At 57.0% G+C, this 15,080-nt stretch overlaps 1 protein-coding gene across 1 annotated transcript in view; it reads right to left on the reverse strand.

The window, feature by feature from the left end:
* Window positions 1-15,080, reverse strand: part of SSU72 (SSU72 homolog, RNA polymerase II CTD phosphatase) — a 21,482-nt gene continuing 6,402 nt past the window's right edge. Inside the window, exons 2-5 of the mRNA XM_033113453.1 lie at window positions 13,656-13,799; window positions 2,077-2,216; window positions 1,679-1,797; window positions 1-478 (exon numbers count right to left, since the gene is read on the reverse strand). Of these exons, the coding sequence (XP_032969344.1) occupies window positions 377-478; window positions 1,679-1,797; window positions 2,077-2,216; window positions 13,656-13,799 (505 nt within the window). The 3' untranslated portion in view covers window positions 1-376. The remainder of the gene's footprint in view (window positions 479-1,678; window positions 1,798-2,076; window positions 2,217-13,655; window positions 13,800-15,080) is intronic.

Consider the following 15,080-nt stretch of genomic DNA (forward strand, 5'->3'; position numbering starts at 1 on the left):
TGCGACCAGCAGCATGTTTATTGGGCAATGGCAGGTTCTCTCCCAGTAAGTTACAGCCCGTTGCTTTATTCGGGTTTTGTACATTCCAGCCAGGGAGAGGAGGGAGGAACGTACAATGAAAGGCAGATACACGGGGCGAACGTACAACAAACTGGGTTTCGTTTCTGATTTGGTTAAAGAAATAAAACTCCATAATCAATAATCAATAACCCACTTGTAAGTAAAAGTGGGGCTAAAAAAATGTTAACCTGGCATTTGTATTTTCTCATGTTATATGCAGTTTATGTAGGTACTGCTACCATCCACCGCAGAAGCCCTGCAAGTGGCAAGAAGTCTCAGGACTGAAGAGCGAGCAGGAAGCCCAGCCAGCCCGCGGTCAGTAGAAGCAGACGGTGTGCAAGAAGGCCCTGCCACTCTTCTCCTCGAACTCCTGCAGCAGCTCATCAATCTCGTTCTCCATGTCCTCCGTGTGCTGGATCTGGGGACACAGCAGCCACTCTGAGCCCAGGACACCGGCCACCCAGCAGAGGCCTGACCCACCCCATCCAGGTGCTGACCGTCCTCCCCTGGGGCAGTCTGAGGGGAGGGGGCAGGGCTCCAGTAGAGCCTGTGCTCAAATCTGTCACATGGACTCAAACGAGGGAACCCGCAAGGCCTGTACTGTCCCCACTCTGCAAATGAGCACACCAGGCACTGAAAGTACATCCCTTGCCTGAAGCCACCAGAAGCCACCAGCGGGAAGCCAGCCTGTCCCTGCACTGCAGGGTGCTGGGCTGCATCTGTGGCCCGCCCACTGCCCACCGCTGCCCCTCCCAGGTGTGAGACCCACAAAAGTGCAGACATGGCCAGACGTCCCCACTGGAAGACTGCTATCCTAAAAGGAGTAGCTGCTGCCAGGGGACAGCCCCCGGGCGGCCCTGGCTGGCTTCTGAGCACACCTGCTCTGCCCTGGGCTAGGCTGCAGCCGAGGCTGCTCGCTGCCCCCAGTCCCGGCTGCAAGCAGTGCCTCCTGGAAATGAAGGCTGGGCCTAGCCAGCATGACCCAAGAGTAAATCACACGTGCAACTTCTGGGACACATCTCCCCCACTTCAGCTATCTCTCTCGCATGACAGCCAGATCATGGGCACAAGTGCTGGAGCTCCGGCAGCCACCATGGACCACGAGGCATGTGGGGAGTGGAAGCTGTGCTGGGTCCCTCAGAGCAGACCAGCGGGCCCGCCTATCTCACTGCTTGCTTGAACCACTTGTTTTCCTGTCACTCTCAGCCAGCTGCCCTAAATGCAGATCCCACGGGCAGAAGACAAGGTATATGGGTTCCTCCTTGGGTTGGTCCTTCTGTCACATCTAAGAGGAAATGGTTTGCTCTGAGCACAGCTGCACATGCTGCAAAGCCCTGGGGTTTTCCGTATAAGGGCAGATGTCCAGGGCCAGCGGGGCCAGGTGTCCAGGGGGTGGAGAACACAGAGCTCCCTCAGAGCCCTGGGATACCCTTTCGGGGCCTTGTCCTGGCCCTGGGTCACCAGGCGTTGAGCAGGTTGCTGCACTTCTATCATGCTAATGAAACGTGCAGACCTTTGCATTTACTTGGGTTTTAACATGTGAAAACACCCTGTGCGTGAACGGCATTGTGGGACAGTCCCGTCCGGTCCTGTCCTTCTGGCAGGGGCAGATACTCACGCACTGGCAGAGCTCACAGATGAGGAAGGCCCCCAGGGTGGCCTCTTCGTGGTTGTCCTGGATGTCCACGTTGATCACGTGCACCGGCTGGCAGGTCTCCTGCTCCCTGGAATTGAGGTCTAACCGGGACACAATGACGGCTGTCAGAGGCCCTGCCCAGGCCGACAGGAGGCCACTTCCTCCCAGAGCAGCAGCCTCTGGCCCGCAAGGCTCACCGGAGCCCAAGGCCCAGCACTGTCCATCGGCTCCTCACGCCTGTGACCCTCCAAGCCCCGACACTCCCTTCCAGGGCCCTGGCAGGCTGGTGCTTGGCCCACCCAGAATGTGACAACGGGACAAGAAGGACAGAGGGCCACCCCTGGTCCCTGGCACAGGTGGGGGCGGGTCTGTGAGCTTACCTTCCACCACCTGGTCGTACACTCTCTCCTCGCAGGTGAGGATGAGGTCAAACAGGTCCTTGCAGTTCTGGAATCTTTCTGGCCGGGGCTTGATTCGCTTATTTCTGTCCAACATGTGCAAAATGCCGTTCTGCGTGTAGCTGGGCACCGGGTTAAGGAGCTTTTGGTCAGGACTTGCCGCCCTCCCGGCTCAGTGCGGGGGGGCCTGCAGCCACAGCCCCCGGTCCCACAGGGGGCGGGGGAGGCGCCTGTCCCAGGCCAGGCAGATCGAGGACTGGAGGCGCCCCCTGCGACCAGCTAGGCATGGCCAGGCCTGGCCTTTGGACCAGCACATCCCAGGGTTTGCAGCCTCCTGTCACGTGTCACTGACCACCTATCTGACTTGTCCCGTGCACCTCTGCTCACTGACCCTGAGCCCTTCAGCAAGGACAACGCTCACCAGAAAAGCCACCCAGCCTGGCTCATGAAGGGAGCAAAGAAACTCCGGAAACCCACTGAAGAGGAAAGTGCAATCAGAAGGGGGTCAGGAGAAAGCCAGGTTCACTGAAAACATGAGGAGGGGAGGGGCCAGGCCTGGGGCCTGGAAGGGCTGTATCCCTGGAAGCTCAAGGGGACATAGGCCCCGCAGCAAGGTCTGTGCCAAGGTGACCCAAGCTGGCTGTGGCACGTCCAACACTGGCTGTCTGTCCTTGGGGCCTCAGGCAGAGGGCTAACCCCAAAGATGAGGGTATGGTCTCCAGCGGTCATTCTGCACAATTGGGGATGAGCATCGCAGTAATTCTATTTTACACACAGGCTGGCTGGTTCCCGAATTCTAAGTGATACATTTAAGGTGTCTCCCAGATTCTAAGTAAAGACAATTTATGTAAATGAACTCAAAATACATTTCCTGGGGCCGGCCCGGTGGCTCAGGCGGTTAGAGCTCCCTGCTCCTAACTCCAAAGGCTGCCGGTTCGATTCCCACATGGGCCAGTGGGCTCTCAACCACAAGGTTGCCAGTTCGATTCCTCGAGTCCCGCAAGATTGCAACTAAGATTGAACATGGCACCTTGAGCTGAGCTGCCACTGAGCTCCCAGATGGCTCAGTTGGTTGGAGTGCGTCCTCTCAACCAAAAGGTTGCCATTTCGACTCCCGCAAGGGATGGTGGGCTGTGCCCCCTGCAACTAGCAATGGCAACTGGACCTGGAGCTACGCTGCGCCCTCCACAACTACGATTGAAAGGACAACAACTTGACTTGGAAAAAAGTCCTGGAAGTACACACCATTCCCCAATAAAGTCCTGTTCCCCTTCCCCAATAAAAAAATCTTTAAAAAAAAATTGTTAAAAAAAACATTTCCTGCCTTCCTAGAGAGTGAAAACAGCTTTTAGAATATACGTAAGTGGTTCATCTAAAAGTTTTAACTCAAACAGACACTGTTAGGTGTCGGGTGTCATGGTTCCTGTCACTTTCCAGCTAAGTGTAATGAAGGCGGTCCTGGGCCCGTCTCGTCCTGCTGCCACACGCAGGTCTGTCTTTCCAGAACCTGGTCTTTCAAACACTCAGCATCAAAGTCCGGCGGAAAGAAGTGGGCTGAGGGAAGGCCCGCCTCCCACTGGGGTTGGTAATTAAGGCTTGTGTCCAATGACAGCCTGTGGTCAGGCTCACCGCATTCCAGTGGCAGGATGGCCACTGTGGAGGCCTACAGTTTCCTCCCAGACTGCCACCCCAAGGACAGATGGCCACCAGGTGCTCGGTCAGGGCTGTAACAACTCGCAGAGCTCATCCCTCCCCCACTTGGCCCCCATCACTGGTGCAGCTGCAGTAACAAAGGAAGCGGGTACATGTTGCTGAGAAAGGCAGTTTTGGGGGGTAGGGTATGACCCCATCAGTTACTGGGGCGGGGGGCGGCACAGTGGCCTTTCGGGACTACTTTCTGGCTAATTTCCGACCGAGGCAGGCGGGGCCACAGACAGGAGATGCCCGTGCCAGGGGCCCTCGGGAGGAAACCACAAGCCCACCAACTGTTTCAATTCACAGGGACCCAGCCTGCACTTGAATTCCCACTTCAAACCACAGGGGACAGGAGTGGGGATGGGGTGAGGTGAGGCCAAGATGACGAGCCTGCCACCAAAATGCAGGCTTTATCAGAGGAAAAGCTGCGGCCAAAGTGACGGGTCCCCACGCGTGGACGGCAGGTTCAGTGAGGGCGTGCAGGCTGGCTTTGGAAGGACGACGCTTGCGCTCTGGAGGACGAGCGCGCTGCTGGAAGGTGGCAGTCCTCGGGCGTTTTGTCAGAATGAGGTGCTGGCCCAATGGGGCCCCCGAGTGCTGGGGCAGGAGGGCCAGCTGCCCCATCCCTCGGCCCTGAACCACCAGGAGCAACACAGCCAAGGGACCAGCCAGCGATGCCTGCCGAGGCTCATGTTTCCAGAACCAACGGCCCCACCACACACAGGTCCTCCCATGGCCACGGCGGCCACAGACCTGGACGGTGACTGGCCTGCCTGACCACGTTCGGCCAAGGGCCGGCAGACAGGCAGACGCGGGAGGCCAGGCCCAGCCTCCCCTGCAGTTCACACACTTGTAAGACTCTGGTTCCAAAACCCCCGTCCATGCCCTGCCCCGTATGCCCCATCACCGGGCTCCCTGCTCAGCTGCCGGTCCCCAAAGGGGCCCCGGCCTCAGTGAGAAGGGAGGTTCCCAACACACTTCGGGCCCCCAGGAACCCCACGATGCTTTCAAAGGCCAAGGATGGGGATGAAGCCAGTTAGGAGTGCCGCGTGGTCTGAGGCACAGGGGCCACCGGCCCTCATCGGTTTGCAGACGAGTAAATGTGGCCCTGACCTATGGGGTGGTCGTGCACCTCCTAGCTCGCAGCTGGTGTGGCTTCACTGCTGGCCCCTGGCCTTCAGAAGGCAAGGCACGTATGTCCACTGCTGTCACCAGAAACAGGTGAAGGGTGGCGTGGGTGTCCCGGGGGAAGGCAGGGCCTGGGCCTGACACAGGACGCGGGCTCGCCCTGCAGCCCTCTCTGGGTCTTCTCAGCAGGGCGGAGCACATGTGCTCTGAAACCCTGCCATCGAAACTCAGGATGGGACTGTAGGAACCGCCCCTGAATGAGAGGCAAAGGGCAGGGCAGTCACGGAGGTCTGCTGTCTTCCAAGTCTAAGCGCAGAGGTAAACGTGCTGCTGCAGTGGATGCCAGGCCAGGTACAGCCGGGCCGCCTGGACACCGAGCACCTGGGGTCTTGCTGAGCCCGCCCAGTACCACTCAGGAAGTTTCCACATGTGATGTCTGACCTCAGCCCCCCCCATCCTGGTCAGGTGTCCTCAGTGCACCAAGCAGGCTTAGTTGGATGTTTTCAACGCCAAGGTGGTTTCCCAAAGAGAAGCAAACTTCCCCAGCCCCTCCTGTGGACACCTGCTTGGGCCACTCCAGGAAGGAGCCTCACCAGTGCAGACTGGCATGTGGCACATCGCTGGCGTCCTGCAGCCCCAGGGCTGTTCCTCCAGCCTCTCCACGGCTGTCCGTGGGAGCACATTGGGGCCAGTTGTGCAGGGACCTGGTCTGGCTGCCATGGGAGCAGGAGGGCGTGGGCAAGTGGGCAGTTGGGGCCAGGGGCTGACCTGTGGGCCCCTCTGGATGAAGCCCAACGCTCCGAGTGAGGGCATGGGTGAGCGTCTCTGGAGCCAGAGAAAGGTGCCAGCAGATACCCAAAAAGGGACCAGCGGCTCCCTCGCAAGGGCCATGGTTTCAGCAGTGGGGCCCCCACACCCCATGTCCTCACCGAGCCGCCCCCAGGAGGCTGTCGGTGGCCAGGGGCCTTTGGCCTGCCTCCCAACCAGCGCACCAGCCCCTCACCAGTCCTTGCTGGACGGAAGCGCCTCCCAAGGATGGGACAGGCAAGCGCCACTCAAGCCACATTTCCCCATCCGTCACCAACGGAACTCGAGCAGGACAAACCGGGTGGGAAGAGGTGGGCTCAGAACACTCAGAACAGAAGCTGGCGTGTGGCACATCGGCCTGTGCACACAGGCCTCCCCAGCTGGGGCCAGCCCCCACCCCAGCTTGTGGCACCTACTCAAACGGGGGCTTCAGGGCAAGCAGCCTTGGACGCCCTGGACATCTAGACTGGGCAGAACGACCCCCCTCCCCAGGTTCTCTCCTGGCAGCCCTGGAAGGCAGGACCTTCACCCACGTCCCGCCATGCTGCCTTCTTATCCCCTGGGCCAGTAGGCAGGCTGTGCCCCACACAGAGGCTGGGGGGGGCGCACTGGGCTCCCCATGCACCCCCTTCAAGGTTCTCTGCTCCTGGCAGCTGCTTGGGTCCTGGTTTGATGGAACCTCATTGGTGCTTCACTGACAGGACACCTCAGCTACTATGCAGACGCTCATGGAACCAGCATGTCCCGTCCCCCCTTTATGCCTCAGCCTTGGTAGACCCAAACTGTACGCGGCTGCCGCTCCCCAGGGCAGGCCATTCCCAGAGGACCTGCTCAGCTTTCAGAACCCCATAATCTAATTTGATTTCCAATCTTAAGTGTGATCAAACTGAAACGTCAGATACAAAGCAAGAGTTCTTAAGCGGGGACCAAGTCCCTTCTGGGGGAAGGTTCTCAGTCAGCAGGGCTGTGCACCCCAGAAAGCCCAGGGCCTGCTGTGCCCATCCAGGGGGTCCCCCCTCTGTGCAGGTGGAGCCTGTAGGGCACCTGTTCCCCAAACCGCACCCAGTGGATGGGCAGCTACTCAACAAGGAAGTGAGCCCCCGCACCGTCTCGGGAACAGTTCAAGTACCTCATTCAAGTTCCGGGATTCCTACGGAGCAGACCTTTCTGCCTTTACTTTAAATTGGCACCAAGAGGCCTGAATGGGCCCGCGGACCGGCTAGCTCTGCGATCTGAGGACCGGGAGGGCGGGAACCCTCCCTGACACAGAGGCCAGTGCATCTGCTCTGCACCCTGTGTCATCCATGAGCTGTTGTAACAAGGCTCCAGGTTTAGTGTCACCGCCACCAGCCTCATCAAGAACACCAGTGGAAAACCAGGCAGCGGCCGCCACACAACGGGCCCACTCCCACCTCTGCAAGGGGTTCCATGACGTTTCATGTTCCTTAAACAGCCACGTTGCCAGAGGACTTAAGAACACATTGGATCCTGCACACATGCGCATGACAGCAGGGAACCAACCACGTGCTGCACTCACGTCCCAGAGAACATGGCATCCATGAGCCCACCAGGAAGTGTAAATGGCACTGGTTGTGGGAACAGTGTTACTTACACGGGAGAGGATGATGAAAATGATAAAGACCAACCTCTTGGGCAGTGTTCCAAACGGCCTAAAGTCATGGGGACCAGGTGCGTCCCTGGACTGACCACAGCTGAGCCGCCCACAGCAGGACGCCAGCCTGGGAAAGGTGAGGGGAGGACCACAGAGGAGGTGACATAACTCCCTAAATCACAAAGTAACAGCAAAGTCGCTTTGGTTGGGCCAGGTTTATATTTTTTGCCAGTTTTACTGGCAATAAATGAACTGGAAAACAAAACTCAACTCCACCTGTGTCACCTTCTGTGTGTGCCAGCAGCACCCACAGCACCCACGCAGTTTCTGGGACCCTGCAGATGGGGAGGCAGCTGTGCCCCAGGGCACCTGAGCAGCGGTCCCAGCCCCGCACCTGGGCTAGCAGTCGCCCGGGACGGCATCGGGGGCCTCTCCTGAACAGTAAGGCGTGGGCAGGACGTCCCCGAGACCACGTCGGGGACACTTCTAGGGCAAAGGGCCTAGCGGAGGGCATCACGTCTGATCTGACGAGCCAGCACCTTCCCTGCCAACTCAGTGCAGAGGGATGCTGCCTAACCTGGCATTTGGCAATTGCTGCCCCGTCACAGATACTTCTGGAAGGTGCCTGCTGCCCAGTGTGGACAGGCCGCCCATGCCTGGCACGGTGGGGGCCTGTGCTCGCCTGGAGCTGATGTCCACAAGGGACCTGAGGGGACCGAGAGGTGAGCCGTCAGAGGGGATGCGCCCCAACAGAAACCACTGGTAAGAACCGGGGTCCTTCTGCCTAGCACCTCCTCCTTGAAACCTGCAGGGGGCAGCGAGGCCAAAGGTCGGGACGAGCCTGGGCTGCTTTAAGCCGGCTCAACGTGAACAGCCCAAGGACAAGTCACAACACTGTCTGACAAGGTTACATTTCAATAGACTTTTAAATAATGAAAACAGTAGACTATTACTTGTCCACATAGGGTAAAACACTACATTTATTTAAATTGGAAAGTTCAGAAAAACATTTTAAAAATAAATTGACTGGATAAATAAAAAGCAGTGGGAAAATAGCTTTAGTCTTTGTGTTTTGTTTCAAATAGATGCACAGCTACTCCCCCAGTTCTGTTTTTAACATCATAAAAATCACCTAAAAACAAAAACAAAAAAAAGAAAGCAAACCCTAGGCTGCAGCATTTTAGTAAAAAAAAATTAAGCTACTTAAAAATTTTTTTGAGAAAAATTTCTGAAATTGTGACTTAATTTGCAATTCCAAAGCATTTCCACAAAAACGGCTCCACACGGAGTGTTGCAGACACTACAACCAGAGGTGAGCCCAGGCCAGTCTCTGGGCTGCTCACGTCTGACAGTCAGGACGGCTGGGGTAGCTTTCTGATGGCTGGGACCCATCTGGGAGTCGCACCCCTCCTCCTCCCAGCAGCACCTATGATCACTGCACACTTCCAGTTCATGGAAAAAAAATAAAACGGCCCCCCTCCCTTGCTGAGATTCGTTACTAGTGATTTAGAAGAAAACATGCATTATTTTACCGTGAACTTTAAGTCAATCTTTCAAAAAAATGTTTAAAAAAGGGTGAACCAAAAGCAGTAACTGGACAAAGCCCATGGTGGACACCGACCTGGTAGCATCCTGACTGACCCTGGCCACTACCTGTCACCACTCCATCACTGCACATTCTTGGGACAGTAGTTTGTGTAAGAAACCCTACCGCCTACCTAAGAGGGAGGCTGAGGGGCTCGTCCAAGAGGCCAGTGGTCACTGCTGATGGACCCACCTACCCCAGCTGGTCCTCATGGGGACACAGCAGCCGACGCACAGCCGCCAAGCTGACTGTAGGTTCCCTGCCAACAGAACCAAGCCAGGGAGAGGCACATGCAGGCAGGTGCACAGCTCTTCAGACACCTCAGCTACCTGCCTGGCATCTCCAGAAACAGCGGAGGCCACATTTGTATGTTAAGCACAAGTGTTTTCGTAAAACCAGGAAGCTTAAGTATCGGCAGAATGAGATCCGTTTCTCTGGGAACGAGGGTGTGGCTTAGGAACACATTCCTGTAAGAACACAGCTGCCAACCAGGGTGAAACACGACGGGGCAAAGGTCAAGTGCAGCAGAAGCGAGCAAGGGTACAGGCGGGCACAGGGCTGGGGCCGGCGACCACGGGCAGACAGTGCCGGTGAGTACGCCTGGCCGGGAAAGGGGCGAAGCAGATGGAAGCGCCCCAGGGCAGGGCCCGGAGCCCACAGCTCCTGCCACCCCACCCCACCCCAGCTGCAAGCTGCAAAATAGTCTGTGAGGCCTGAAGAGCCAGTTTCTGGAAAAGCCCCGTGGCCCGGATCAGTGAGGGCGCAGCAGCCTCAGAGCCCACGGAGCCCTCTTGCATGGCTGTGCCCACGGACCTCACCCCCAGGATGAGGCCAGGAGCTGTGGGCATTTACTTTCTGAGAAGCCCTTTGTATTTTTACCTTTCACCGCAAGGCAGTGAAGGGGGTATATGCACAAGTAAACCAAGGCCTAAAAGAGATGGAGAGGATGGAAATGCAGTTGCAGAAATCACGTCAACCCCGAAAGTAACTAATTACAGGAGACGCACAGGAGAAACCAGGGGGTAGTCAGTCCCCAGCTGGCGCTCAGGCATCGCCATGCTCGGTACCCGGCTGGCACTTGGTCCCCACGATCAGTCTGCGGACTGACTAGGAAAGTGTCAGCTACTTTTGCATCCATCTCAGTCACGTTAGGGACAGCTGGCCGCGGGAAGGATGTTGGGAGGCAGGCATTTACTTGCTTTTTAAGACGAATGGTTTTATAATTCGCAGGGCCATCATCTACTGAAAGGCTGTGAGTGGCCATCTAACTTCCACTGACAAAAGCCAACTGGAGAATCTGCACAGCACATCGAGCCCCTCCTGCCATGCCGACTCCTCCACAGGCCCAGGGACACGGCCCTGGCTCATGTGAGGCTGGCCATTCTCACATGAGAATAACTGACCTTGCCAGCGAAGGCTCCAAGGAAGCTTGGGCGGGGTTCAGCGGCAGCCTCCCCTCGGTGGAAGCTGGGAAGCCCTGGGAGGAAGCCCAAGTGTGGGAACTGGCTCTGGCAGAGAAGGAAACACCCAGAAGCCTCGCTGCTGCACCCAGGGAACCCTGCTAACCCTGCGCAGAGGTACCAAGTTTCAACCACTTTGAATTTCACAATGAGCCCGAGGCAAAAGGAAGGAAAAAACGAGGGTCAAAGGGAAAAATGTGCACTTAAAAATGGACAGTTCAACACACTGCCACAGGAACCCTGAAAGGAACCCCGAAAGCACGCTGGGTGGAAGAAGCAGTCAAGAGAGGCCACACGTGGGACCCCATTCACGTGAAACGCCCAGAAAGGGCGAGTCCAGACAGAACATGGACAGCGGCTCCGGGGCTGGGAGACCTGGGGGAACAGACGGTGACCAACGGTTCCTACGGGAGATGAAAATACTCCGGAAGCTACTGGGATAGAGGCACAGCCAAGACGTACTGACACCCTTGAGCTGTACGCTGCGTGGATTACAGCACAACAAAACGATTCTTCATAAACGGACAGGCCCCCACTGAGAGAGGTCGGAATACATTTCTTACTCCTGGTCTGTGGAGGGTCAGGTGAACACAGATGTCCTGGACTATTAGTAGACAATCACCCGAAGGAGAAATGGTAACATAAACTGTCAACCAACTCAATCTACTTTAACTAGTTTGTAGTTTAACAAGGTTTACACCCCGCATCGCACCCCCAGCCCCACTACCCTCTGGAATCCCCAAGGGCAGGTTCTTGAGGGACCAGGCCAGCACTCGGCCACACAGATGTCACCATGGGCCAGAGGCAGGAGTCTGTCGGGCCCTAAGCCCCACTCCTGTTCCAGAAAGAAAACTAAAATCACAACCAGCCAATCACAGCCAAATGTGTAAGGATGTGCTTTGGTACCAACAGGGCCACTGGCCAAACACCGGGCTCAAGCAGCATTCTGCGAGTTCCCACTCGGCTCCCAGGGGCACCATGAGGTGGGCACACAGGAAGCCAGGGCCCGGCTACTCCCCAGGAAGATGACGTAGACCGTCCCTCACCATCAGGCCATGTGGCCTCAATTCCTGGGTGTGCCTTTGGGTTATAGCTTCTTTTCCTAGCTTTCCACTGCAGGGTATAACTACTGCACTTTTGCGAACGCCCAGGTACTGTTCCAGGCCTGGGTTCTTAGCTCTTAGCGGCATGTGTCATGAGCAGATGCGGCGAGAACGCAAGCCCCCCTGAGGCCAACGCCTGCCCCTCTGGATCCCTCCCATATGACCAGGGGACTCCCACCCCCGCTGACCCAATCCTCTCCCTCACCCGCGGCGTCCTACCAGTGTAGTGACCCCTGCAGCACATGTCCCTCCGTCACTGGCCAAGGACTGTACTGGGGTCGAGCCGAGTCAAGCACCAAGCACGAGGCTATTTTGCCCCCTCCCCCCAAAACCACCCGGAAGACAGAAACCCCACTCCAGTGAAGTCAATGAAGCCACAAGGTGCCTGTCCCAGATCCTACACAGGGTCCCCAGGGGGCAAGTACTGTCGGTGACAGTGGGCACGACCCGTGAGGCAAGGGTGCACACGTGCACACATGCACACGGCTGTTTTCTGGGGTGGACGCCTCCTGGGGAGACCAGGGACCTGCCCAAGTCACCGAGAAAGGAGGACATCCTGGATTCTGGAGGTTGGTTCCTGCCCTGCTAGGCCATCCAGGACACGCAGGCCATGGCTCCTGGTCGTCCCTCTGCGCTTGGTCCTCTACAGTGTGTCAAGCTGCCCGTGAAAGGGCCCGATGTGCAACAATGAAGGGTGGCCAGCGCCAGCGGCCACCGGATGGAAGTGTGAACGGTGAATGGTACTGAGTGAACTTCAAAACCAGACGGGGTCTCCAGTAAGCTTAGTGGCTCGTGAGAGCTTAAGCGCAGGTGACAACCCCGGAGAGATCACGGCTTTTCCGGGGAAAAGGGCCAAGTGGTGAATGCCGCCCTGCGAGGTCCAGGCGACTCAGCACAAGGGACGCGGGGGCTTCCGGGGCTGACCCTTAGGCCAGAGCTCAGACTCCAATCCAGACACAGGACATGCCGATGGCTCCCCGGAAATACTCAGGGAGCTCCTCCCAATGCAGGTCCTGGGGCTGCTGAGGAAGAAGGGCCTGCAGAATGTGCACCCCCAGATCTGTGAGGGGCTTCTGCACCACCCGGGTCTGCCATCTGGAGGGCGGGCCCCGGGTGCCACGAGTCCTTGCCTCAGGTTCACTGTGTCACGGGCACCCCGCCCGCTACAGATCCCTGTGTGCCGGCTGTGGCACCGACAGGAAACACCCGTTTCTGCCCCAATGCCCCACTAACAACTTTCTACTGGGAGCTGGGGGAGGGGAGAGGCCAGGGGCAGGACACGGAGCAGTCAGTCAGCCGCCAGGACCCAGGGCACACCCGTTGCAATGACCTTCAGGACCACTCCCGGCTACTAACTAACCTACAGATGGACAAAAAAACACTTGTAGTTGATCAAAAACTGCAAGTGTGCCAATGTGCAGGTTTTTCCCATCTGGAGCTCACTCCCTGTCACTTGGCGCCTGCCATCCTGAGGAGCACATGTCACAGGAACAGAGGCGGTCAGGGTTTAGGGCAGCGCGGGGCAAACACGCATGCCCAGGCCGGAAGCCAGGCAATGGCTGTCCTAACCGTCACCACACTGGGGTCACCTTCGCAACTCTATGTACAGTGCCTCCTCTCACACCTGGAGCCCTAAGAAGCAGGTCCAGTCTGTCTCGTCCCGTCCCGAAATGAAGTCGAGTTCTCTTACTTGTTTCTAACACGTTTCCTTTAGTAGCGAAATTGGCCCTTTTACGGATCGGACCCTCTAGACACATCAGCCGCTGTGGTAGTGGCCGGCCTACCCCACGTATGTCATCAGTGCACACCCACAGGCACACACCTACCTGCGAAGGGAAGAAGTGGGCCACCCTGCAGGAGGAGCCACGGCTCAGAGGTCTCTGCTTTGCTCACCTCAGCGGCTGGTCAGTATCATGTCACAACCTTTCCCTCAGCTGTGCCAGTACGACTCCCCTTTATGTTGCGTGCCCACCACCCACACACCGCCCGTGACCTGCCCCAGCAGCTCCAGGAACAGAAACCTGCTTCTCTGAGGGTAAGAGGAGGGCGGTCTGCGCCACACGCGCCCGCCCACACAGCCCTGCACTGGAGATCAGCGTGGGGCTGGCACAGACCACACCTACCCGACACGACCACACCGGGGTCTTTAAAAGGACAACCCACTGGGATACAGTTCTTTGTCTTTCCTAAGGAGATCATTGTACATCTGATCGTATGTGGTTTTGAAATCATAAACATTTGGCTTGTCGGGCGCTGGTCCTGGAAGCTTCACGTGAGTCCCTGTCCCAAAAGACCGGACGCTGAATCCCCGTTTGCTGAAAGACACAGAAGGAGAGAAAGCGTCACAGTGGGGCTGAGACACAGGTTCTGAAAGAAAGGACATGAAATGGGACATTTGACATTCAAGAACATGTTTTTAAATTCTTAACTTTAAATATTTTGTTCACAAATGTAGCAAGACCTGTAGTGTGTTACACAAAAGCTAGCTGAAACCAGTGAGAATGGGAAAGGAGGTCTCGGTGACAGGGCATGTTTGTAGCAGTATCACTCAGACTCCGTGAGCCCCACAGAACGGGGGAGGTGTCACCCGAACACTTGTCCCGACCATAGTCCTGGCCTCTGCGTTGGATGCAGCTCACAGGACCCGTCTCCCGATTCCTAAGAAATGCCTGAAAACTTGACTGCACACCCCCCCTCAGGACACTGTCCAGCCAAGTTCCCAGTGCCCTGTGACACGGGCTTGCCAGGAAGCCAGAACTGGGCACCCAGCCTTTTGCATCAGCGCGTTGGCCGCCAGCCCCACAGCTGTGGGTGCTCACTCATAACGTACGGCGTCCAAGATAAGGAAACCGACCATGTGTTTCCTAATAAAGTAGTGCGTGAATGTAGCCCCACGAAAGACCATTTATACAAGAAAGAAATGCCATCTTCCAAGTGCTAAGGCCCCAAGACGCTTCTGTCCCACTGAGAACCACCAGCCTTGGGTCTGCACAGCAGGCCATGTGCACAGTGTGTCTGCTACAGGACTTGTGTTCTAACTCGGGCAGCAAGAGGAACCAAGCTACGTGTTAAAAGAGTGTCTAAATAAGTGGACCTGTCACCCCAGCTCTGCATTTACAAACCATGGAATTTGCGTCTCTGAAGGACAACCCCACCCCCAGACGGAGGGCCACGGGAAGAATGCACGTTACGTCAGCATCTACAGGCCCGATGGGCTCTGGAATTGCTGTGATGACGGTGTCAAGCTTTTCTGAGCTTTCCTGTAATGTTTTATCATCGTGATTTGGGATATGTAGCCGTGTCTGGAGACATTTTGGTGGTCACGACTGGGGGTGCCGCTGGCATCCAGAGGCCAGGGAGGCTGCTAGACATCCTACAGTGAATGAACTGGAAGCCCCCCCAAGCTGTGTCCACAGGGCCGAGTCCTGGAGACCTAACACGCGAGAGCTCCTTCGAAAGGAAGTGCTGACCCCGCAAGACAGAAACCTAGGTCCCTGGGAAGGAAAGAGTCCATCTCACTCCTCCGGGGAGAAGTGCGCTGTGTGGAGAAAGCTCCTGTCTCGGGCTGTCCTCTCCCACTGCCACGGGAGCACCAC

Source organism: Rhinolophus ferrumequinum, chromosome 9 (assembly GCF_004115265.2).
Source record: "Rhinolophus ferrumequinum isolate MPI-CBG mRhiFer1 chromosome 9, mRhiFer1_v1.p, whole genome shotgun sequence".
NCBI classification, from domain to species: Eukaryota; Metazoa; Chordata; class Mammalia; order Chiroptera; family Rhinolophidae; genus Rhinolophus; species Rhinolophus ferrumequinum.